The sequence below is a fragment of the Dermochelys coriacea genome, chromosome 16, assembly GCF_009764565.3.
Source record: "Dermochelys coriacea isolate rDerCor1 chromosome 16, rDerCor1.pri.v4, whole genome shotgun sequence".
In the NCBI taxonomy this organism is placed as follows: Eukaryota; Metazoa; Chordata; order Testudines; family Dermochelyidae; genus Dermochelys; species Dermochelys coriacea.
In genome coordinates this window covers 20,462,873-20,486,943 of record NC_050083.1, presented here as the reverse complement: position 1 = coordinate 20,486,943, position 24,071 = coordinate 20,462,873, and the positions used below count along the sequence as shown (strand labels likewise).

General features: G+C 35.9%; 2 protein-coding genes across 5 annotated transcripts in view; both read right to left on the bottom strand.

The window, feature by feature from the left end:
* The window catches only part of CAMSAP1 (calmodulin regulated spectrin associated protein 1), a 52,601-nt gene that overhangs the window by 21,440 nt on the left and 7,090 nt on the right, over positions 1–24,071 (bottom strand). For 3 of the 4 annotated variants that reach the window (XM_043499027.1, XM_043499028.1, XM_038375114.2), the window contains exons 3-8: positions 14,508–14,770; positions 14,139–14,300; positions 12,134–12,214; positions 5,672–5,813; positions 3,850–3,989; positions 3,670–3,766 (exon numbers count right to left, since the gene is read on the bottom strand). In XM_043499027.1, the coding sequence (XP_043354962.1) occupies positions 3,670–3,766; positions 3,850–3,989; positions 5,672–5,813; positions 12,134–12,214; positions 14,139–14,300; positions 14,508–14,770 (885 nt within the window). The remainder of the gene's footprint in view (positions 1–3,669; positions 3,767–3,849; positions 3,990–5,671; positions 5,814–12,133; positions 12,215–14,138; positions 14,301–14,507; positions 14,771–24,071) is intronic. The other variant, XM_043499029.1, reaches the window with a different exon arrangement.
* LOC119844127 (40S ribosomal protein S14-like) lies at positions 18,197–18,714 on the bottom strand (the record flags this gene model as incomplete). The annotated part of the gene is given in 1 exon segment (XM_043499032.1): positions 18,197–18,714. A coding segment is annotated over 1 exon segment (468 nt), but the record flags the coding sequence as incomplete, so codon positions are not given.

Sequence of the window (24,071 nt, the reverse complement as noted above, 5' to 3'; positions counted from 1 at the left end):
AACTACAGAGTAATCTGATTAGCAGTTGATGAACTGTGCTAACTCATATAATAGCCTGAAGCTGCATCCCCACTGCATTACTAGCTTGACCATCAGCAGCACTAGATCTTCAACCAATGCCACCTGATGCGCCAGCTAGTTAAAGTTTAAAGCACCACTTAATTCAAGCTATAGATTTTTGTGTGGACATGAGTTGGGTTGTGAGCAACACTTGATTATACCTGAAGTTATATTTCAGTGAAGACAAGCCCACATGAGTAATAAGTTATGAGATTCAGAAGCAGCATTTTATAATGTGACGTGATTCTAAAGCACTTTACGTAACGGTCCAACAAAATAAAAAACCAAGATAGAGCTCCACTACTTCCTGCGCTCTACCTTAATTACTATATGTGGAAGTTACTAATGACAAACTTTCTAAATTTATTTTAAAATAGCACTTTTGAGAACAAGGTTTCGTGCTAAAAAGCTGTATTACAAAAAAAATTGTAGTGCCTTTCAATAAAGATGGGACTCAAATCAGCACTGTATCCAAGTCTGTCACTGATAGGAAGATGATTGAACATTTTAAATTAAAATACCTTCCATTTACATAGTACATTTCATCCCAAAATGCTTTAAAACTCACATACGTATACCAGGGTGTCAAACTCATTCGGAAGAAAGTGTCGAATTCCATGTTTGAATTACAATCCATGGGGCTGGAAAATAAATTCAGGGCTATATATTTCATGCAATGCACAGCAGAATGCTCTCTATTTCAAAGGGAGAATATGGCTTTTATGTAGTAAAAGAACTTAAGTTATTTGTTCAGTGCCCTATTGCCGCATTGACTCATTCAGAAACTATGCTGCTTTTTTTTAGGCCCACTGTTATTCGTACCTTTGTTTTGTTTCTCTTTCCCCCTGCCCTGTTTTTGAGTCTCCCGTGTTCTCTGCTCTGCATTTCCTTCCCTGCAGCAACTCCCAGTTCCCAACCCCCATAAACTGCAATCCCACTACCTCCTTCCCCATTCCTTCTGCTGAAGTTACCAACAATGACATGGTTATGTTGGCAATTAAAGGTCACCAGTGGGCTTTATAGCTGACACTTCAATCAGATTACTAGAGGATGGGGAGTTCAATTCTGAGACACTGTTTCAGGTTGTCTTCAGATTCAGTTCGCCATGACTACATTGGTTACATTCTGTTCACATCTGGAAGATCTCTGCAGCCATAAGTACTAAGAACTTATTTTTGTTTTAAAATGAAAGCTGAGATTCTGCACAATCCCCATGTGTCTTGTGGGCTGGATCTTGCCCATGGGTCATGTGTTTGACACTCCTCGTACACAGTAATAATTCCACTTCTTACTGAAATGTAGCCATTTTCAAGATGAAGAGTATCACTTATTCAAGAGTACACATGAACACTGCACAATAGATAAGAAACAGATGTGAATACTGTACCCAACAAACTGCAGGGGGAGTGAAAGCAGAGTCATTGGTGGGATCATCAACCTCAGCCTAGACCAATCCACACAAGCAGTCCATTTCCTGGACACTACTGTGCTAATAAGCGATGATCACATAACCACCACCCTATATCGGAAACCTACTGACCGCTATACTTACGTACATGCCTCCAGCTTCCATCCAGGACACACCACACGATCCATTTTCTACAGCCAAGCTCTAAGATACAACCGCGTTTGCTCCAACCCCTCACACAGAGACAAATGCCTCAAAGTCTCTATCAAGCATTCTTACAACTACAATACCCACCTGCTGAAGTGAAAAAACAGACTGACAGAGCCAGAAGAGTACCCAGAAGTCACCTACTACAGAACAGGCCCAACAAAGAAAACAACAGAACGCCACTACCTGTCACCTTCAGCCCCCAACTAAAACCTCTCCAGCGCATCATCACAGATTTACAACCTATCCTGAAAACCAATCCCTCACTTTCACAGATTCTGGGAGACAAACCAGTCCTCGCTTACAGACAGCCCCCCAACCTGAAGCAAATACTTTCCAGCAACAACACAACAAAAATACTAACCCAGGAACCTATCCTTGCAACAAAGCTTGATGCCAATTCTGTCCATATATTTATTCAAGTGACACCATCATAGAACCTAATTACATTAGCCACGCCATTAGGGCTCATTCACCTGCGCATCTACCAATGTGATATATGCCACCATGTGCCAACGATGCCCCTCTGCCATGTACATTGGCCAAACCGGACAGTCTCTAAGCAAAAGAATAAATGGACACAAATCTGACATCAGGAATCATAACATTCAAAAACCAGTAGAACACTTCAACCTCTCTGGCCACTCAGTAAAAGATCTAAGGGTGGCAATTTTGCAACAGAAAAGCTTCAGAAACATACTTCAATGAGAAACTGCTGAGCTTGAATTAATATGCAAACTAGATACCATTAACTTGGGTTTGAATAGAGACTGGGAGTGGCTGGGTCATTACACATATTGAATCTATTTCCCTAAGTTAAGTACCCTCACACTTTCTTGTTAACTGTCTAAATGGGCCATCTTGATCATCACTACAAAAGTTTTTTTCTCCTGCTGATAATAGCTCATTTCTAATTAACCTCTCACAGTTTGTATGGCAACTTCCAACTTATCTGTATATGTGAGTGTATATATCTTCTTACTAGATTTTCCATTCTATGCATCCGATGAAGTGGGCTGTAGCCCACGAAAGCTTATGCTCTAATAAATTTGTTAGTCTTTAAGGTGCCACAAGTACTCCTGTTCTTTTAATAATTTAAGTATTTTGAATTACTACACTTGTTTTTAAAAGGGCTGTATCATCTGAACATTCAAGCAAGAACAACAGATGTTTAATGGAAAAGATTCCAATGCTGCAGAAGAAATGACCTAAGCAAGCACTCTTGCCTCATTTCTGCGGGCATAAGCAGATGGTGTAAGTAGTCTCAATTTAGTAGTCCAACTGAAGTTAAGATTACATGAGAGAGACCTAACAGATGAATTCAGAAGTTCAGATTAGTCTGGTAAAGAAGTGAGGCTTTAGGTCTTTAGTTACAGAGGATCCGTGATATGATGAAAGAAAGTAATTCATCTTTGCCCTTTGAAAAACATCTCAAGAGGACAGAAATAAATCCTCAACTACACTTTAGCAAAACTGTATTATACTACAGTTTAACGCCCTCCAAAGTTTCAAAAAGAAGGGAAGTGAGCCATTAGCACTTCTATAACAAAAGCAAGCAAAAAACTCCCAAAGCTGGAGAAAGTTATATGTAAACTCATAATAATAAGTGGAAATGATCTAGTGGTCGACTTATCTTCATTGTATCTGATTTGATGGTGAGTCTATGAAGTTTTAATTATTAAAATTAATAATGAGGAAAAATTTTAACATCCTTCTCCATTCAAAGACTGGAAGTTGCTAGAGAACTATTTAAAAGAATGTGAAACATGACAGCACATGATACAATCACATATCTTTCAATCCACAGCTGGATCTCAAGGCAAATTTTTTTTGAAAATGTACACGTTTTCAAGAAACTTCAAACAACAAAATATTTTGGTGGAAATCGATCAATGGAGAGAGCAATGCAGTAAAAACAACCAATTTCATTAGTTTATATTTGCTTAAACAAATAGAATAGACTTAATATTTACCGACAAGTCAAAATATCTCACCATCTTTTATTTCTTGAATGTCCCTGGGCTGTACAAAGTCTGGCTTGACATTCTCAAACCACCAGAATAGTTCCGCAATGAAAACCATAACATTAGGCTTTAAAAAAAAAAAAAAAAATAGTTTAGGTTAGTGCCTTACCTACATTTTGCTTAAAAATGTGTTTCCATTACATGTCTTACCTTCAGAACTAAAGGAGCATATAGCATGTCCTCCAATGTAAGGTAAAAACATTTGTTTAGATACTCATTTGAGAATTCTCTCAGAAGCTGAATATTATAGAGGCTGTCTGCAATTGAGGTTACCTCCTTCAAACAGATATCTGGTGTGGAAAAATAAAGTCAAGTATTATTGAAACTATCCTAGTGAATTGAATACTGGCTTCACAGTTTATTTCATAGCTACTGTAAACAATACATGGAGGGGGAAAAAAAAAAAAAAGAACCCTCAGCTTCAGCATAGGGATATAGGAGACTCCAATACAGAAAACTGCTTGAACCCCTTGACCAACCTATGGACTAGTAATGACATTTATCTACCAGGCAGATGGACTTTAAGCACCCTGGTAGCTACAATCATCTTTGGAGACGGATTTAACTGGAAGAAAACAGTTTCCAGAATGAAAAGTTGAGGAATCCTTGGTGACGCTCTGAACTGGTCCTAAATTGAAATCAACCATCATAATGAAGTCATATATACATGAAAGGAGGAAGGAACAAACATGGGCATAACAAATGGTTTTGTATTCAATTTGCAACACCGATTCAAACAAGGGCTTGTAAACCGCAGTGACAGGCATGGTAAAATAATGTAAGCAGAACACACACAACCATGCCAACTGAATAAAAAGCTGTTTGTTCTGAAGCAGCAAACTTTATTGCAAAGAAAAAAACCATTGTTTCCATTATAAAGCTACAAAATCTCTGATATTGTATTAAAGCAGTAGAACATTTAAAAACTATGTATTTGAGTGTCAGATTAGTGCATCACCATCCACTGTCAGACTTTACAAATTGTTAGCTAAATAACTGTGTATACTCTGACAATTATTAAACAAAAAAGAGCTACCATCACATCATCTTTATCATTTTCTTTCCAGAACTTATTTAGAGTTTAAAAAAATGGAATACATTCTGCTGTCTGGCTTTTAAATATCTGGTATTTATATGCCATTATCTATTAAGATATTACTCTTTACTTTGAACAAATTGATCAAAAGGAATGAAATTGAGATAACTCCAGGACTTGGATTATTAAAATGTAAGAATCAATTGAACAGCTGGCATTTTAAGCCAATCTGCACATATGTAAATAACTCTGCATGGTAGGAGAGCAGAAAATTTAATAAAGGAGTTAAACTTAGAAATATGTATAGTTCAATAAAGAAAATGAATCACACAGGAAAACAATACCTGGAAAATAAATCTCAGGGTAAATATACAAGTTTATGATTTGTATATTCCGAAACATTTCAAAAAAGTTTATATTTTTAAGTTTGATTAAATTTTCTCCACATATACAAATTATGTTACCAAATTATGTATGAATGGCAAAAATATTAAAGATAAATGGACAGTTGTATACTTATTCCTTCTCCTAAGACTAAGTTCGAAGGCAAATTACTAAAATAACTCCTTTTAACAAAAAACATTCTCAGATATTCCTAGATTTGTAAAACAAAATAAAGATGTACATCAGAATTTATTAGATATGGAACTACAGTTGTTATATTCTTCAGAATGCCTTTGGATGCAAAGTAATGAATCAAAAGGCTGTTTTAGAAACACCAAATATTGATCTTATGAAAAATTTGTATTTGCCTGATGTGAAGTTAATTTTGGACAACAGATTAAATATTGGGTTATGCTATATTTTAACAAATACTACAATGCAGCACAAAAAATGACCAACTGTATATATCAATTGTATATTTTTATATCTGACCATGTTTCTAGTTGAATTTTTTTAATTAAAAGTAATTTTAAAAAAAGTTTCTTCACATACCATCTAACTTCATTTGTTCTGGGCAATAATAGTGTATCACAGCTAGAAGAGCAGCACCATCACTGCCATCCTTCATCAGGTCTTCAAGTAATGGAAAATAAGGTAATTGCCTGCTTGAAAGATGGTCTCGTCGATAACGTACCTAAATAAAAGACACAGTCATATTATGCTAATAAGAGGTACAATGTTTTATTGCATAATTACTGAAATATCTGATGGTGCATCTTTAGTTTTAATTGGTTATATCTACCCTGAATCATTTAGAATGTTAGCCTCTTACCCCAATGGAAGTCAAGTTTGAATACTATTATACTTACTTTTTAACATTTTTCCGTAACAATTGGAAGCACTCCCCAACACTAAATCTAACCTAAACTAAAAGCAGATTAAGTCAAGCTCCACCCACTTAGAGGTGTGAGTGCAACCGATCAAATACAAAAGACAAAGACTACTAGGCCAAACCCACTTAAAACTTGAAAAGCCAATGCAAAACTTAGTCATGGCAAGGGTGTCAGATTCTCATTTGTCCCCTACTAATATCAACCCAGACCTCACAGGCAATGAGTTATCTGGATCAAACTTCTCTTGAATTGATACTGAATACCACAGAAAATTTCATCAACAGAGTTTTATGCAGCAGAAAAACAAATTTGGGGTGGGATTTTCAAAAGTGCTCAGAAATGACAGCAAAATTAGAGGCCACAGAAGTTAATGGCAAAACTCCCAAAGATTTCAGCATGAGCAAGTCAAGTCAATACTGAGCACTTCTGAAAACCTCACCCTAAAGATTTTGGGAAGTAGGAGCTGACTACTCAAAGTCATCTAACTACAGAAAGTAAAATCATTTGGAACTCCTGCTAGGTAATTTTCTAATCTAAAAATTATTTAATGTTAATATTATTAAGAAATCACCTGCTGGTTAGTAAGGTACCTCATCAGTTTAAGAGTGTGCTGTTTAAGTTCTAGTTAATTAATGGAATGATATCACAAGTGATTACACTATGAATCCTAGCAGAAATCCTTTTTAGAATGAAAATATTCATTTATACATGAAAAAAAAAATCTGCATTTGAGAAACTATTTTGACTACTACTATAATCTGGTCTACTATGCCACTATATTCTACTCTAAATATATACATAAAATGCATTTTTTTCTGAATGATACTATACATTCTGCAAGACAGCTCAGGAAAGGTGTGCCGTTCTACAAATATATATATTTTTGAGGATGGCACCGGCTGAGAAAAATTCTGTTCAATGGAACAAAGGTCACTCAATAAAAAATTAAAATGCAAGAAATTAACTAGGTGACAGCATATTTCAAGTTACGTTATTTAATACATAAAGTTTAGCTTTAAGTCTCCATTGCAAAAGATATATAGCTCTTTAAGTCTGTTAAATAATATCTATATTGTATGAAGAGAGAGGTAAACAATATTTGCTACACTGTAGGCAAAGCCATCTTAATTTTTTTGGCAGACCATTTGTTTTCTTTACCAGGTGCAGATTTGTTTTTTTCCCCAGCCTGGAGCTCTCCATACATATGTAATATAATGTTAATCATACTGTACCACACGCGCATACTCCACTGGTTCCAGCATGCAGTGCGATAGGGCATGCATCAGATCAGGCTTACACAAAAAGAAATAGTAAGATGATGATGATGATGATGATGAAGAATCAGAATCATGAAACAATCAAATCTATTATGCACTGGAAATGTAGTTGCTAAATCAAATAAAATGAGTACCTATACTAAGGTGATCTGGTTAGTTTAAAAAGTGTATTATTTACACATTATTCAGTAGATTTAAACAGTTTAATGGTGAACTTCAAAGATTTCTCTTTAAACCTAAGGTTACTAAAATGGAGAAGTTTTATATCAATTTTAAATATAGTGCCAATATATATATTTTTATTATATTTGAGCCAGTCATTAGCAGTCCTTAGCATTCCAAACTATAGGCTTCCTCATTTCCTTTACTGGAGTGAAAGACATTACATTCACAATAAAAAATAGAGTCTGAACAATCCACTCCATTCTAAATTGTTATTTTCAATCCATTATTCTCTTAAACCCGTGCCTTCCATGCTGAAATGACTGTTTAATTTCAGTATAAAGTGGAGTATCCCTGCTATAAAATTAAAGCATTGAAAGTTACATAATGGAGGTCTCACAGTCCAGGGTGATCTACAGGGCACTGGACTGGTAGTCAAGGAGATTCTATTCCTCACTTTGCCACTGACTTGCTTTGAAACTTTGGGCAAGTCACTTCCATTCTCTGTGCCCGTTTCTTTTCACACCTTTTGCATGTCTTGATATTTAAACTGCAAGTTCTTTGGGCAGGGATTGTTCCTTGCTGTGTGTTTGTACAATGCCTTGCACAATAGGGCCCCAATCTCAGTTGGTGCCTTTAGGTATTAATGAGATACCAATAGTTATTTTGACTGCTCTCTTGATGCAGCACAGAGCACAGATCTCAGATAAGCAAAGTCAAATTCAAACACGTGTTTGGACTGATATTAAGCATAAAATATTATATCCTAAAATGAAAATATTTATAAAATAATTAATTGAAACGGGTTTTTCAATCTATTTTTTGGTGACTGCAACATCATTATGGCAGAAAAAATAGGGGCCCCTAACTCTCCTATGAAATCCGTCTGTTTAATGAAGTCTGGTAGCATAAAGCAACACTAAAAGCAGCATATCCAGCCACTGGAGAATTCCCACAGTGTATGGGAATTCAGGGTTGCCACTGCCCCTCCTATGCCACCTATCCCTGAATCCAGCTGATCCTAAAGGCCATTCTAATTTGTCAGCAACTAGCCTGGTAGACCGAGGCTTGGGAAGGGGAAAAGACAACTTACAGCCACCTTTGTATATCCCTTTGGACCTGCACCAAACCCTTCTGGTCCAGACCAGAGAATATAGCTCAGAAAGTCTTCTGGACACATTACTTAGGTTCAGGGAAAGCTAAGGATAGTCTATAGACATGATCAGCACTAGGTTTTAAAAGTTTCATACTTTTTCCTGTTTTAGGATCTTTCAAATTATTTTACTTTTCAGGCCACTTCTCAACAAAGAGCCATTAGTGTGAAGTACCATTGTTTTAGTCTGGGTATGAAGCACTAGGTAAACACCTGGCTACAGTGTCACTTGTGGTACAGACAGACAAGTCATGGGTGTGAGGGTAAAAGTACAGATTTGACCAAAGAATGACACAATTCTTTATTTTAGATATTTAAATAATTTAATTTGGACCTCATATTTGGCTCAAACAAATAAAATATGGGAATTGTGTGTGTGGGACTGAGCAAACCAGCAGTTCTTTGCAGAAATACAAGAATGACTGAGGGATGAGCAACTGCATTTACTGTGCCCGCCCCTCCCAAATTTGGCACTCTTTCCAGTTTACAACCAAGATGATGGTTCCCATTCTCCCTAGATGATGAAAATGATGAACAAAGCAAATACTGTAAGAGACAGGGAAGGGATATTGCAGCCAAGGAGGAACTGAGGAACAGGAGAACACAGAATGTTAACAAACAGAGCCCTACCAAATTCACAGTCCATTTTGGTAAATTTCATGGTCACGGGATTTTAAAAATCATAAATTTCACAAATTCAACTATTTAAATCTGAAATTTCACGGTGTTGTAATTGTAGGGGTCCTGACCTAAAAAGGAATGGGAGGGGAGGGGGAAGAGAAGGTCGCAAGGTTATTGGGGGGAGGTTGCGGTACTGCTACCCTTACTTCTGTGCTGCTGCTGGCAGTGCTGCTGCCTTCAGAGCTGAGCAGCTGGAGAGCAGCCACTGCTGGCTGGGAGCCCAACTCTGAAGGCAGCAGTGCAGAAGTGAGGATGGCAAGATATAATACTGCCACCCTTCTGCGCTACTGCCTCCAGAGCTGGGCACCCAGTCAGCAGCTGCTACTCTCCAGCTACCTGGCTCTGAAGGCAGCAGCGCAGAAGTAAGGATGACATGGTATGGTATTGCCACCCTTACTTCTGTGATGCCGCTGGCGGGGCACTGCCTGCAGAGCTGGATGCCCAGCCAACAGCCACTGCTCTCTGGCCACCCAGCTCTGAAGTCAATGCAGAAGTCAGAGTGGCAATAATATGACCCCCCTAAAAAACCTTGTGACCCCCTTCAACTCCCTTTTGGGTCAGGACCCCCAGTCTGAGAAACGCTGGTCTCCCCTGTGAAATCTGTATAGTATAGGGTAAGAGCACACAAAACACAGATTTCATGGGGGGAAGGGGGGGTAAGAGACCAGATTTCACAGTCTATGATGCATTTTTCATGACCGTGAATTTGGTAGGGGCCTATTCATATAGCTTGCTACCCCAGCCAAAAGCAAGTAGATTTGTACAATGTAAGTTCAATTCCATTAAAAACTCTCTTTTCACAGATACTTCTGCCAACAGGTGGAAGGAAGGTCTCCCTGGATCAGGCCTAAAAATATGTTAATTATGTTTCTCCCTAGTATGTTACCTCTACTTTCATTAAGTCATCAAGGATGCACTTCCACCAGCTGCAGTAACTTAGTGTTCAAATGTTTTACCATCATGTCTTCTAACCCACCTCACTGGACAATGGTGTCCTACATTTGCTGGGTTACCAACGGAGTAAACACCGGCAAGGGAAGGCTCAAGCCTTCTGTTAACTGGGTTAGGATTCTAAGGGTGTTATTGTTAAATACATAGAAAATTAATAAATAGTTTGAATTTTTTTTTTTTTAGCAAAGTTGTAGCTACAAAGCATTATATGAGGGAGTGCAAGCAATGCATCTAATTAATTACTACAAAATTTAAGGTTTCAGAGCAGCAGCCGTGTTAGTCTGTATTCACAAAAAGAAAAGGAGTACTTGTGGCACCTTAGAGACTAACAAATTTATTAGAGCATAAGCTTTCGTGAGCTACAGCTCACTTCATCGGATGCATTTCGATGAAGTGAGCTGTAGCTCACTAAAGCTTATGCTCTAATAAATTTGTTAGTCTCTAAGGTGCCACAAGTACTCCTTTTCTTTTTACAAAATTTAAGTACCTATTACATTTAAACTGACCAGTTTTTATATCACCTTAGTGCTGTAATAAATAATTGTCTACCATGAGCAAAAAGCACAATTCCTAATTCTAATTTTCCTCTTACTGTAATTTTATTTCACCCCATCCCTCACTCTTGTATTTTTAACACAATTCTGAAGTTCTGAAATGCTGTATAGTGATGATTATGCTGTATATACAGTATGTAAAATCATGTTATGGAAACTAAACTTTATTTCCAAAAACCTTAGCTAGAAAGGTTTTTAACTTTTTTGTCTAACCAGCATTTTAATGGAAGCAAGCACTCTGAAAAAGTTTAAAAGCAATGGTTTTGTGGAAGACAACTGGTGTAAAAAGTAGTTCACTTACAGGTACTAATTTCCAATACCATTTGGAAGGAGACTGCTCAGGAAGCAAGGAAAGGAATGTAGGAATAGGAGAGGATCATCACCAGAGCAAGTTATACACAGCAATACTTAAACGCACTTAAGCAATGAACACTTTCATATTTTAGAGGGATTTTATCCAAAAGATCAGTTTTAAAGTATTACAGTGAAATCCAAGATGTTCAACTGATAGCCAAATTGTAACAGGATCCTCAAGACCACTTGTAAGTTAAAAAAACCACATAAACCTTCAAAATTGAAGCATGTTATCGTGTCAAAGGATCTGAAAAAAATAGTAACTCTTCCTCAATATGGAAAGTAAAACATCTTTGCCTCATTTATGCATATTACAATTGTATCCCTTTACTCAGCAGTACCAATTTGAGGGATAAGTATGGGAAAGCTATTTTTAGGATTCATTAAGACAATCTCAATTTATCAGTATTATATTTATTTATATTTGAGGAAAATCCATTTTACGTTCTCCAGTAATGAAAGTGTACTATATCTTTGCAACATTAGTGCATTGTGACATAAGTTAAGGGGGGAACAGGATAAAAATTGCACACACACAAATATACCATTCAAATGCTTAGAACATACTTATTAGTTAGGTTAACCTCCTGAATTTCCTTGCTATAGTCATTTTATGCACAAAGACTCTGTGCCTGAAAGGACTTAAAAAACATACGCTGTATGTTTTGTGGTATTGAAACTGAACTGTATTTATCAAAATCACAGCATTCAAAGTTTGGACAAGCTATTTCAATTCTAACCAGAACTTAAGATAAGTTAAGATAAGTCAAAAGGCACTAACAGGATTAAAGGGAAGTAAGGGCATTGCAGATAAATAGAAAACAAACTGTATACACAAAATCTCAAATGAATTTCACTGGGGAAGATGCCTCATATGAATTTTATAAAAAAAGTACTGAAACTCATTTATATCCGATTCCACAGCATGATTTCAGTTTTAACTGACAATATTCATAATTCAGCTACTAAGAAAATTAAATATATTTTACCTTTTGGTGACCTGGGCTTTCCAGTAATTGCTGTTTTAATTTGACCTCTTTCTCTGTTATCTCTCTCATTTTAAGGTTCACCTAAAATAGTTGGGAAAAGATAATAAAAATGCAATTGCATACCAATTTCCAGAAGTCATCACTTAACATAATGATCAATCTTTATTTCCTACCATTGTAGAAATACGACTCATAATACCCATGATTTTGGGTTTTTTTAAACTCTGCTTCTGAATTCAACTGACATTCCACTGATACAGTTAAGTTTTGCAGCGACATAAGGTACCACGTTGCAAATACAATTGCTTAATTAGTAATATAGCCATAACATAGTAATTTCTTCCAAAAAATGTTCAAATGTATTTAAAATAAATACTTGGAAATGAAAATGTTGTAAGTGTAAATTTACATTCTTAGTTCTCCTGCGAGAGGCAGGTATGTTTCTACAACATAAAACTATAATAATTCAATTAATCTTTCATCTTTCATTGTGTATACCACTGTTACACAATAAAGGAGTCTATTCTCCTCTAGTTGTGTTGGGGTTGTCTGTACTATAAAATTGGCACTGTAGAAACTGACTCTCTGTAAATACTTTCAGTGCCGCCATAGACAGACTAGTTGTTCAAGAACAAAAGCAAGGGTCAGTTAGTTCAATGAATAGTCCCCAAATCTCTTAAATAAACGGTCTCTTCCCACTCCTCTATATAGCTGAACTTTTTACTCATTGGCAATAGAGCACAATTCTGACAGAATGCAAAGGTTATTAGAATAAGTTGCAGATTAATAACCTGAGAAGTTACTTTTCAATAAAAGTTTTGTGCAAATAAAAACATCTGAGAACTAATTTTGCTTTAACAGTTATGTAGACCAGCTTCCCGATTTCTTGAAAATTTGTTTTTATTAAAATAAAAAAAAAACAAAAACACATTGCTAGACAGATTTACTATTAACTTTCTATCCAATACAAGATTTATAGTACTGCACTAAAATCTGTGGGAGGAAGAAGTGTGGAATGTAAAGGAAACTACTATTCAAAGGTTTCATGCATAAACTCTAAACTGATAGCCTCTGAAAAGTTTCATAAGTGGTTGAAGTAGAATATATTCAAAATCAAATCTAACTGGCTAGTGAACATGAAACCATATGCTTTCCTCATCTACCAAACAAATATAACATCATAAAGTTACCAGATTCCCTTCAGAAAAGTGATTTTTATTTTTACGTTGCATATACTACTTCCAGATTTAAAAATTAAACAAACATAAGCCATCTCTTCCAAACCCCTCTCTCCTAACACTTTTAAAAATTGCATTATTAGCAGTATTTTTAATAGCAACAGTTTCCACTACTAAAAATCATCTGGTATATTAGTATCTACAATCAATTTTATTTCCAACTCCTATTTGGCAGATTCTAACCTGATAATAAATATTGGTTCAACTTCCATTTACAATTTTAATCCACAAATGTTTAAAAAAAAATATATTTACCCACAGTGTTCCTGAAAGAGTTGTCAAGTAGCTTAGGCGGAAACAGACCAACTGCACTATTTTCTAATTTGATTAGTAAACATCCTGTGAATTTTAAATTTATATTGAAAAGATAACAAAATCTACCATTGTGCCACTAAGAAAAAAAGGAAATGCATTTCCCCTACTAGTCTTGTCCTTTTCCTCTTGGCAAATATTGATTTGCCTTTTGAGAGGGGATGAGGAAGCCAAGAAGGAAGAAATCTAAAAAAGCTGCAGGTGCAAAAAAAGGAAGCAATAACTAGTATCAATATAACTCTAGGAATACAGGTAGTTGGCTCACTGCCATTGTGCAGAGCCAAGACCTTCTAAAGTAATTAAAAATAGTTTTCTTCCATACCAGAAGAGGGCATTTCCAGCAATGGAAGCCTAACAAAAGATGGAGAAAGCACTGTTCAAGCCCTTTTTAACAATCAGTTTTAGAAGTTACAATTTTCTAGAAGTAAGCAAACCTTTCTAAATATCAGTTTTACCTTATTAATCCAGAAAACCATTGCATCTTCCAGATCATAGGGTAGTTCTTTCGAGGCACTGAACGTAGAAAAACGTTTGACACTAGCAACCACCTTTTCAATGCTGATCATTTCTACAGTGTATGCCATCATTAGAGCATCAATCATTGCCATATGAGAACTCTAAGGAGCAAACCAAAAAGTATTTGCAGTCAAACATACATCAAGAAATAAACACCTTTACATATTCTAACTGTATTTACAATATATTTGCATGAAAAACTGCTGAGACTAGCCACCTAGAGGTGAAATGCGCTTTACTCCATTGTCTATCCCCAAAGTCAAGGGTGAGATTTAATGATTAAATCCATCTTTGAACTTTAAACTAACCATTTTGATTGGTGCACAGGCAAGATCAGATTCAGACACAGGGGTATCATCACTCTCCATGACATAAATCCCTTTCCGAGACAGAGCCTGAATCACTGACTGGTGTCCCTGCAGAGCAGCCACCTGATCCCCTTTTAGAATGAGGCTACAGACACGACAATATAGCTCACTGGACTGCAACAGCTTGATGACAGGTGGTTTAATATGTTCTTGCTCATACTGGTCTATGTAAAATGGGTCCTTCAGCTCTTCTGGGATATTATCTGAAACAAAGATGAAGAGTCTCAAACAAGTGGATTCAGTTGTAAGCAAAAGTAAACTTTGTGTAATCTTTGTACCTGAATTTAAAACTAACACGAGAAAGAGAGAAAACACATATACATTAAAAACAAACTGGGTATATAAAAATACTGAATGGGAAAAAAAATTAAGTCTGTGGTTTTATATGCCGAATAGTTTTCAATTATATTTAACCGCATGCGCTTGATTAAAGTAGCAACATACATAATTCCCTCCTTCTATACACAGTACTGTTACATTAAAAACCAATGCACTTCTAGTTCTCTCTCTTAAATCACAAGGGCCTCAATTCAGGAAAGCACCTAAGCACATATTTAAGTCCCAATGATTTAATTTAGACTTAAACACATGCTTAAGTACTTCCTGAATAGGAAGGTTCTTCTGAACCAAGGTCTATGTACGTGGTGGGTAGTGCATGATAGATTTACAATTAAAATTAAGAATAATATTGTTAATCATTTATTCAGAGCATCCAGCCTATAGATGCAGTTTATCACAGATATACAAAATACAGTTTCAAAGCAAAACTGTAGGTTAATTCAAGTAGCATCCACAAGCATCTGCTCATAGTAAAGATGCTTCCACTTTATTCTAAATTATTTTAGTGCTCAATTATTAAGAGGGGTTGGGTAAACACAATCACATGAAAAAGGAGGATCAAAAAATCTTTAACCCAGGATTAAGGGTTATGTGACAGGAAACATATGTAAAGCTTAAATAGCACCAGTTACAAGAAAGCCCAGAATCTGATTTTTTAAAAAAAAGAAAAGGTCTCAGCTGCTTTACAGAGTAGTTTTTGTACTTGTTTTTTTTTTTTAAAATAACTTTTTTTCCAACATAATGAAGGCATGGAAGCTAAAACTATACTACTCTTGAAGCCCTTTTTATTAATATGTGAAGGAAAAGTTATTTAACTGGGATTGCCAATGATCACCTCATTGCCTTCAGCATGGAAAACAGTTTCCACATCTTAATGTTTTTATAAACTTGAACACGAGACCCCGAGCACAGTAGTTTACATACATTTTAAATTATGAACGCAGAAGACTTCAGCCTTGTCTACAGTAGGATTTTTTCCCTTAAAATTCCTACATTTGCTACTATCAGTGCAGCTCCACAGTAGCAGTGCTAGTATAGACAAAGCACCAGTGATCACCTATATCATCATCACTGTGTCTAGGCAGGGTTACATGACAGTGTTTAAAATCCTTGCAGCCACCTGGAACCCTGCCTACGCTAATGCTCAATGATGCTGCTACCAATGATAGATTTGAATCAGTTACACCAATAGGGGAAAATTTTAGGAAAAAAATTTCTAAAGTATACCCAGCCTTAGTTATGCTACTGTAATAGCAGTAAACAGATTATTTTTTGATACATATGCCATTTTAATCCATGCAATTTAAATCTGGCTCACTGAATCAGATGCTAACAACTTTTAAATAGCCCACCAGTAACAGGGATTGCCTCCAGCCCCAGAGAAGACAATTTCTAAATTTTAAAGTTTTTTGGTTTTGTTTTTATAAATAAAAACTCGGGCATTCTATTATTTTAAATATAGATTGCATTTCATGTTACTTTTAATCACCCTGAAGACTGTTCCCTATATTAACTTCAACAATTTTAAAAATGTATACCCTTAGAGTTTCCAGAATTTCTGTACTTTGTTCACACGTATTTACATTCACTGAACTCTTCCAGTTCTTAAGAACTAACTCACACTTCCCCCCAATGCTATCTATAGTTTTTATCTTTACTAAATATTAAATTATAAACCATTTTGATTTCACAAATTATCTATGATCCATAACATGTACACTGTTTAAAAAAATGAATATTTGTGCTGTGTGTAAACAAAACTGCATCCGATATCCAGTGCTGAAATAAAAATATACAGTAAATCAGCATTTCTCAAAATATGGTCCACAGACCATTTTGGCTGGTCACGTAGTGCTGGCTCTCCTTGTTTCTAGTTGTTAAGTCTCATTCAGACAGTTCAAATAGTTTCCTAATATTATTTTATAACATCATTACAAGTAACATCTAAGATTACTATAAAAGATTGCAGAAAATTCTGCTTGTTTTCTCTTTATGCATTTGAATGCACTTTATGTATAGTTCTTTTCACTGATTCCCTTATATAGCTTCACAATTTTGGTGGGTTTTGACAGGGCAATAGAAGAGAAAAACATTTCAAAGACATGAAAATGTGATTGTACAACTACAAAAACTGGCAGAAGGGCCCACAATAAATGTAGCACTTGAAACTACTTTTCACTTCACTTTTGAAACTGAGTAGTTTTCAATTTGATGCTATCCCTTCAAGTCCCCATCTGAATAAAGAGACTGCATATTCAGCAATTTAAGGTATAGCAGCACTGTTTACCTAGCTTTCTATAATGCTATCCTAAGATTTTTGGTTTGAATTTAAGAAAAATATTTTAAAGCTAATTGAACAATTAGTTTGCCTCAGTTTATGATGGGTAGTATAGTACGCAGTCTACAACCCATTCAAAAACATCACTGTCTGCTGTTCTGAACAATTAACATGAAGGTCAAAGCTAGAAATAATTTCAATCTGCACATACTACCAAAATCATTTGAGGTTTACTGCTGTTCTCTAATGTTAGATTAATTTCATAGCAATGTTTGTCCAGTCTAGTTTTCTAGGATTTTTTGTACCATATATATCAGAGTTAGAAGTAAGAATATTCCTTCAGAAAAAAATGCAAGGAAGTTTAATCGATTTAATGCCTAAATGCTAAGGCGTATCACAGTTTTAACAAATTACACATAGAAACATACAACATATATTCACAATAGGCAACTTTAACTCCTGATAGACTTAATATTACACTCATTCAACTCAACAGGATTTTTAATCACTGATTCTAGTAATAACAGATTTGGAAGCAAAGTCTCTCAAGCTATTTTATAAATTTAAACCAATTTTACAGGATCTGTTTGGCAACTCTCATAGCTAGAGTCAACGACTAAGAATTGTAACAATATAAGCTTTTGTATTTATAATACAGATTTACTTTATACTGTTCTTGTGGATATCATAAAAATAAACCCATTGGAAGAATACTGGAACCTTAGTAACTAGCTTGATTAATGAAGCAGAAAATTTGGAAACTAAAAAAACTTAAGTGGGACAAAATGTGATGCAGAATGAATGGTATAATGTTTACTATCACGAGTTTCAGAAAACTCGAATAATACCCTTGTTGCTCTGCACCATGTAAAGTATTAATCTCAAACATGTGGCAATAAAAGCTTTCCTAGCATCATCACACTATTACAAATTTAGGTTATCCCTTGGTCTAAGAGACTGTCTTCCTTAGCAAACATCACTGCTAAGGTCCAACCTTCCCCCCCCACCGCCCTTTTTTCTTTCTTTGAGAGATTTAATGATGAAACAAAAGCCAGCCACGGTTTACAGATGATGACCCTGGTGACCACCCTTTCTGCGAGTGCTGTCAGAGGAGATGGGGGCGATATCCTCAATGCTCCCAATCTTCATTTCAGAATGAGTGAGAGCTCCGAGGGCTGACTGGGCAGCAGGTCCAGGAGCCTTGGTCCTATTTCTACCTGTAGCTCACAACTTGATGTGAAGGGCTGTGATGTACAGCTCCTTGCACCGCTGGACAACATCCTGGGCTGCCAACATGGCAGCATAGGGCGAAGACTCGTCTCTGTCGGCCTTCACCTGAATACCACCAGTCACTCGGCAGATGGTTTCCTTGCCAGAGAGATCAGTTACATGGACAAAAGTGTCACTGAAGGAAGCGAAGATATGGCAGACGCCAAACATGTTTTCCCCTTCGGCAACCTGCAGTCCCAAGCTGATGACCTGCTTTTCCTTCTTCTCCTTACCCTTACGCAGTGCGTCCTCTTGGCCAGATCACCTAACAAGTCAAAATCTTACATCTTGAACTGCCAATTATCTCTATAAGTAGCACACAGCCATATACAACAACAAAAACACCTCCTGTCCCCTTCTCCCCCGCCCACACACAATATTTATGGATTCAAAAATTCATACACCTCCCAAATGTGGGGAATATGCTAACAGAATTAGATCAATTGAATTAGCCTACTGGTACAGTCTTAAACAACACAAAAAACATTCTAAAATTTTAGGGTACCTTTTCCCATCACAACCCCTCATATATGGCATAAACTTTAAAATACCATATATGTATTTACTCTGCCTCCCCATTAAAAAATTCAATGTTTTTTTTAAATAAAAAGTGTGCTCCAGTGCTCATAAGCAGCTTTTTAATAACACACAATAGTCAAGTTAGATAACCAAACAGTCCACTTCACTTTTTGTAAGTGTCCTTTTACACATATTAGCATTTTTAAACTGTGAATGCATTTAGGCTACGTCTACACTAGCGAGCTTACAGAAGTACAGCTGTACCAATGCAGCTACACCACTAAAAGCCGCTTTCCCATCAGCATAATAAAACCACCCCAATGAGTTGTGGTAGCTATGTCGGTGGGAGAAGTTCTCCCACCGACATAGCACTGTGCACTCTAGCACTTATGCTGCGAAACTTATGTTGCTCAGGGGTGTGTTTTTTTCCACACCCAACAAACATAAAATTTGCCGGCATAAATGGTAGTGCAGACAAAGCCTTTGACTTCTCTGGAAAAAAAAAAAATGTTAACTCTAAAACTGTTAATTACATCTAAGATACAGTATAAAAATCCTAATTTGAACTCATTAGTTTAATAACTAATCTATACCCTTGTAAAACAAGAAGCCCTAAACACTTAGTATATTTTAAAAAAACAAAACAAAAAAACAAAAAACACTATACTACCATATTAATCTCCAAAGTTGCCAGTTTTCAAGTAACAAGCAATGCTACACATAAAATTTTGCACAAATAACTTGTTTTGTATATCAAACTTTTTGATCAGTTGTTCCTAATAATATAATGGCAGAGGATTTCACAGTCTTCCAATTGCTAGTTTTAGTCAAATTTAGGTGCTCAAAAAACCATGTTTGTTTACAGAAATATGCAGATCTATAGTGTGCAATCTGCAAAATCAGATGGGGAGGGGGTGAGTCACTTATTCAGCATGTTCTGTGAATACTATTTTGTCTAAAAATCCAATGTACTATATTAAAAGTAAGAGATGGCTGAATTTCCCTCATACGTTGATTTTATGCAAATCTCACAAGGAGATACCTGTCTGCGTAACTACATGGACAAGCTGCTAGACAACCCACTCTGGAGAGAAGATAATTGATCTCTCTCAATTAATCTGATATGCAAGTAAGAGTTATAATGAGGTAATAATCTATTTTAACATTCAAGTCTCAGCAGCATAGAATCTTAAGTGCTCTTGTTCGAGTGAGTATAGCAGAAAGATAGGTGAGCTATTTTCACAGAAGAAATACTCAAAAGTAAATCTGCATTATTCCTGATTAGAAAGTTTTTATTCTAACACATGCTAATGAATTCTGTTTTTTTCCAAAAGTGAACAGTATTAAGTGTAAATCAATCACTTGGTATACAACAGATCACTTAAAGTTACTTAACTAACTTTTAAAATAACTTCAAATTTAACAGCAGCCAGCTATGCATTTTCCAGGTTCTTCCCATCCCCACAAGATACAATTTCCTTACCCTACCCCCTACCCCCACACCCCATGGTTAAGGAATAATGCAGCTGTCTGAAACATCTGACTTATCTAAAACTACAAAAGCAGGTAGTAGTATAATGCTGTTTGAGGTGTGGTACCATGAAAAACTGGCAGGATAGAGAACCAAAATCCAAGCAAGAATTTCATTTATATCAAATTTTAATTGATTAGTAAGTCTACACAATAATTTAAGTAAGCCCTGCATGTGTATACTTTAAGCTGCATTAAAATGCAATAAAGCATTAATCACTTCTGCTCTGCAATTAAGGCCTTGTCCACATGATGGTCTGAAGTCATTCCTGCATGTTTCCCTGACCAATTAGAAGAGATTTTTGTCCTTATAATTGTATTATAGAACCATATTATAGACTTCTCTAAGTCTTCTATAATGACGTTATTTGGGAGGGAAAAAATCCTACCCACTTCAGTCAGGGAAACCAGGCTAGAAACCTTATACACGGATGTGTGCAGTCTCAAGAGTGATGTGGACTGGACCTAGATCCAATTTTACTGTCAAAATGTAATAAAAAAGTTAATTTTTATGGCATTTGGTGCTCAAACTAAAAAGTACAAATGTAGACAGAAGTAAAGTGCATAAAATATTAATTGTGGACTTCCTTCCTCCATGAAATTTGGATGTTTTAAAATTGTAAAACTTCAATGAAATTGTAGTAATTTCACAAATATTCAGAAAAATGTTTTGTAATTTAGAATCTTTGCAAAATAGCAAAGAGCTACTTTAAAAAAAATTGTATTTTTGAAGATACCTCCTCTGAAGCCTAATGATCTAGTGGATTTAGCATAGAACTGGGAACCAGAAGCTCCATTTCATGTTTGCCTGTAATACTTGCCCCTATATAGCACCATAAAACATTATTTAGTGTGTAAATATTACTGCCACTTCACAGACAGGAAAACAAAGGCTCAGAGGCTATCTGACTTGCCTAAGGTCATAACAACTAGTACTAGAACCAAAATTAGGTACCAGGTCTGACCCTTCCCCTACAAGTCCTCTGAGTAAGCCACCAGACTACAGTGTTTCCAACCAAGTCTTTTTTTTTTTTTTTGCTCTGTTTCTCCATCGGTTAAACAGAGGCAATGATGTTTTTATAGGCCAGAGTTTGAAAAAAAAAAAATTCACTTAGCTTTAGCAAGTAGACACTCACCAAGGAAAGTTTCCATTTATTTTGTAGATTCTGAGTTTTCATTTAAGAATTTAAAGCTTCTCATCCTGAGGATTATGAAGATAACTTTCCAAATGTAAAGTGACGTAATATTGTCTTACTAAACCTGCAGAGCTCCAATACCTTTATTGCTGCTCCTTGTTTTTCCAAGACTCAGCAAAATGAAAATTGACCAATTTTGTCAGTTTTGACTGCTGCTATTCAGAGTCCTGAGAGTAAAGTAAAACTGACAAAGATCAGGTCCATTTAACTCTGCTGTTTGGCAAGTGTTTTTCAGCATGGGGCCAACTGTTTAAATCAAGCAATGAGTCTGCAAAAATAGCATCCTTAGACTGCCAAGTTCCTTCAATTGCTTTTGAAAGTTAAGTTGGGATTTTCAAAAGCACTTGAGTGACTTCAGTTGAACACTCAAACATCGAAGTTTACGACAACTGCAAACTTCACATGCTTCGAGTTAAATAGCAAAGATCTAATTATTATACTACTCTACATTCGTGATGACATCTTCAGGAACTGAAACAGTATTCTGAAATTTATCTGACAAGAAACTTGTAGAGTAGCAGCCGTGTTAGTCTGTATTCGCAAAAAGAAAAGGAGGACTTGTGGCAACTTAGAGACTAACAAATTTATTTGAGCATAAGCTTTCATGAGCTACAGCTCACTTAGCTTATGCTCAAATTAATTTGTTAGTCTCTAAGGTGCCACAAGTACTCCTTTTCTTTTTGTCAGATAAAGAATCGATAGCATTAAATAGCAACGTATTCTTCTTATATAGATGCATATAGCAATTACTGGGTTATTCCTCATTCCACCAATGAATGTCAATGTAAAGTCTATTAGTTTGCTTTTGCTTTTCCTATTTCTTATTCTAGTAATGGTCCGGATAGTTTACATTAGTCTGGAAGAATGTATCAAGGGCAAAGTGCTCCACTAATTTTTTTTTAATTGTTCATTTTGTGCGAGCATGAACAAAGGCTGAAAATTTCTTATCAAGTTCGAGTATTGCCTGTCAGTTTAAGGCATAATCACAAATTGATCTTTACTATATTTTAGGTTCTAAAGACCATCACAGACTGCTCCTGAATGATGATGATGATAAACCCAAGATAGGGGCTTAAATGATCACAGCTATGTTTTTAAAGATAATGGCATAAAGAGATCTCACTTACAGAACAATCTCATCAACTTTCTGCTCTTCTACTCTCAACAGAAAAGTTTCATTCAACAGCCCAATTGATCTTGAAGTATACGAAAAAAAATTCCCTGCACTTTCAAATGAGCAAAACTCTTTGTTATCCATCTAACTCTTGATGGTGTGTACATTTTACTTGCAAATTAGATTTTCATTACTTTAGTCCATTCAATTTTTCTCCTACCATTTCTTTTAACTTTAGCCATGCTAATTCAGATAAATTCATATGCTAACATTTGGTAATCACTAAACATTAACCAATTTGTAGTACTGATCATTGACTTTCACGTTTACCATAGTTAGACTGAGAAATCATCACCTTGTAAATTCAACACAGAAGCATGAAACAATAAGATAACCTTGACAACTTTATATATAAAACAAAAGTGGTCAGATGTTCTGCCCACCTTCCAGTCCTTTCTAGATTCTAGTAAACCAAGCCCACATAAAAATTCACAGCTCCATTTACTCCCCTCTTCAACATCCAATGAGAGTTTATTCTAACCACTAGCCATATCCCTATAATGGCTAACAACTCCACCCATTCCCCCTTTCCTTCTGTGCTTCTAGACAGTTGGACAACTTTCTCATTGTTTCCTAACAAGACGAACAGGCATAACAAGAACCTTAATGTTATCAACATCTCCCTTTTAACATTTTTAAACAGTTACAGCTGATATTCAGACAAAACTGAACACTTTTTTTTAGTATCGACAGCTCTCAAATATTATATTCATGTAAATACTTCAGTGAAATAGCTGTTCAAAAGGAAAAAGAAAAGGGGTTATTCCCCCCCCCCCCGGTGAAAACTTGTTTTTTCACAAATCCATCCCCACAGCCAGAGACGTCCTTCCTTTCAGCAGCCAGAGGAGGCTGTTGGTGCACTTCTTATTTCTCAGTTATCTACTAGCCAGCAAAAAGAAAAGGAGTACTTGTGGCACCTTAGAGACTAACAAATTTATTAGAGCATAAGCTTTCGTATGCTCTAATAAATTTGTTAGTCTTTAAGGTGCCACAAGTACTCCTTTTCTTTTTGCGAATACAGACTAACACGGCTGCTACTCTGAAACCTACTAGCCAGCCTAACACTAAACTTAGAATCTCAAAGTAGGAGCCACTGCAACAGCACAGTGGTAGAAATCTCAGCTACTTGCAAGCAGTGGGGCTTGGCTCTCACCTAGTGCATTGTATTATGTCTGTTTGTTTAAGTAGGTGTCTTGAAA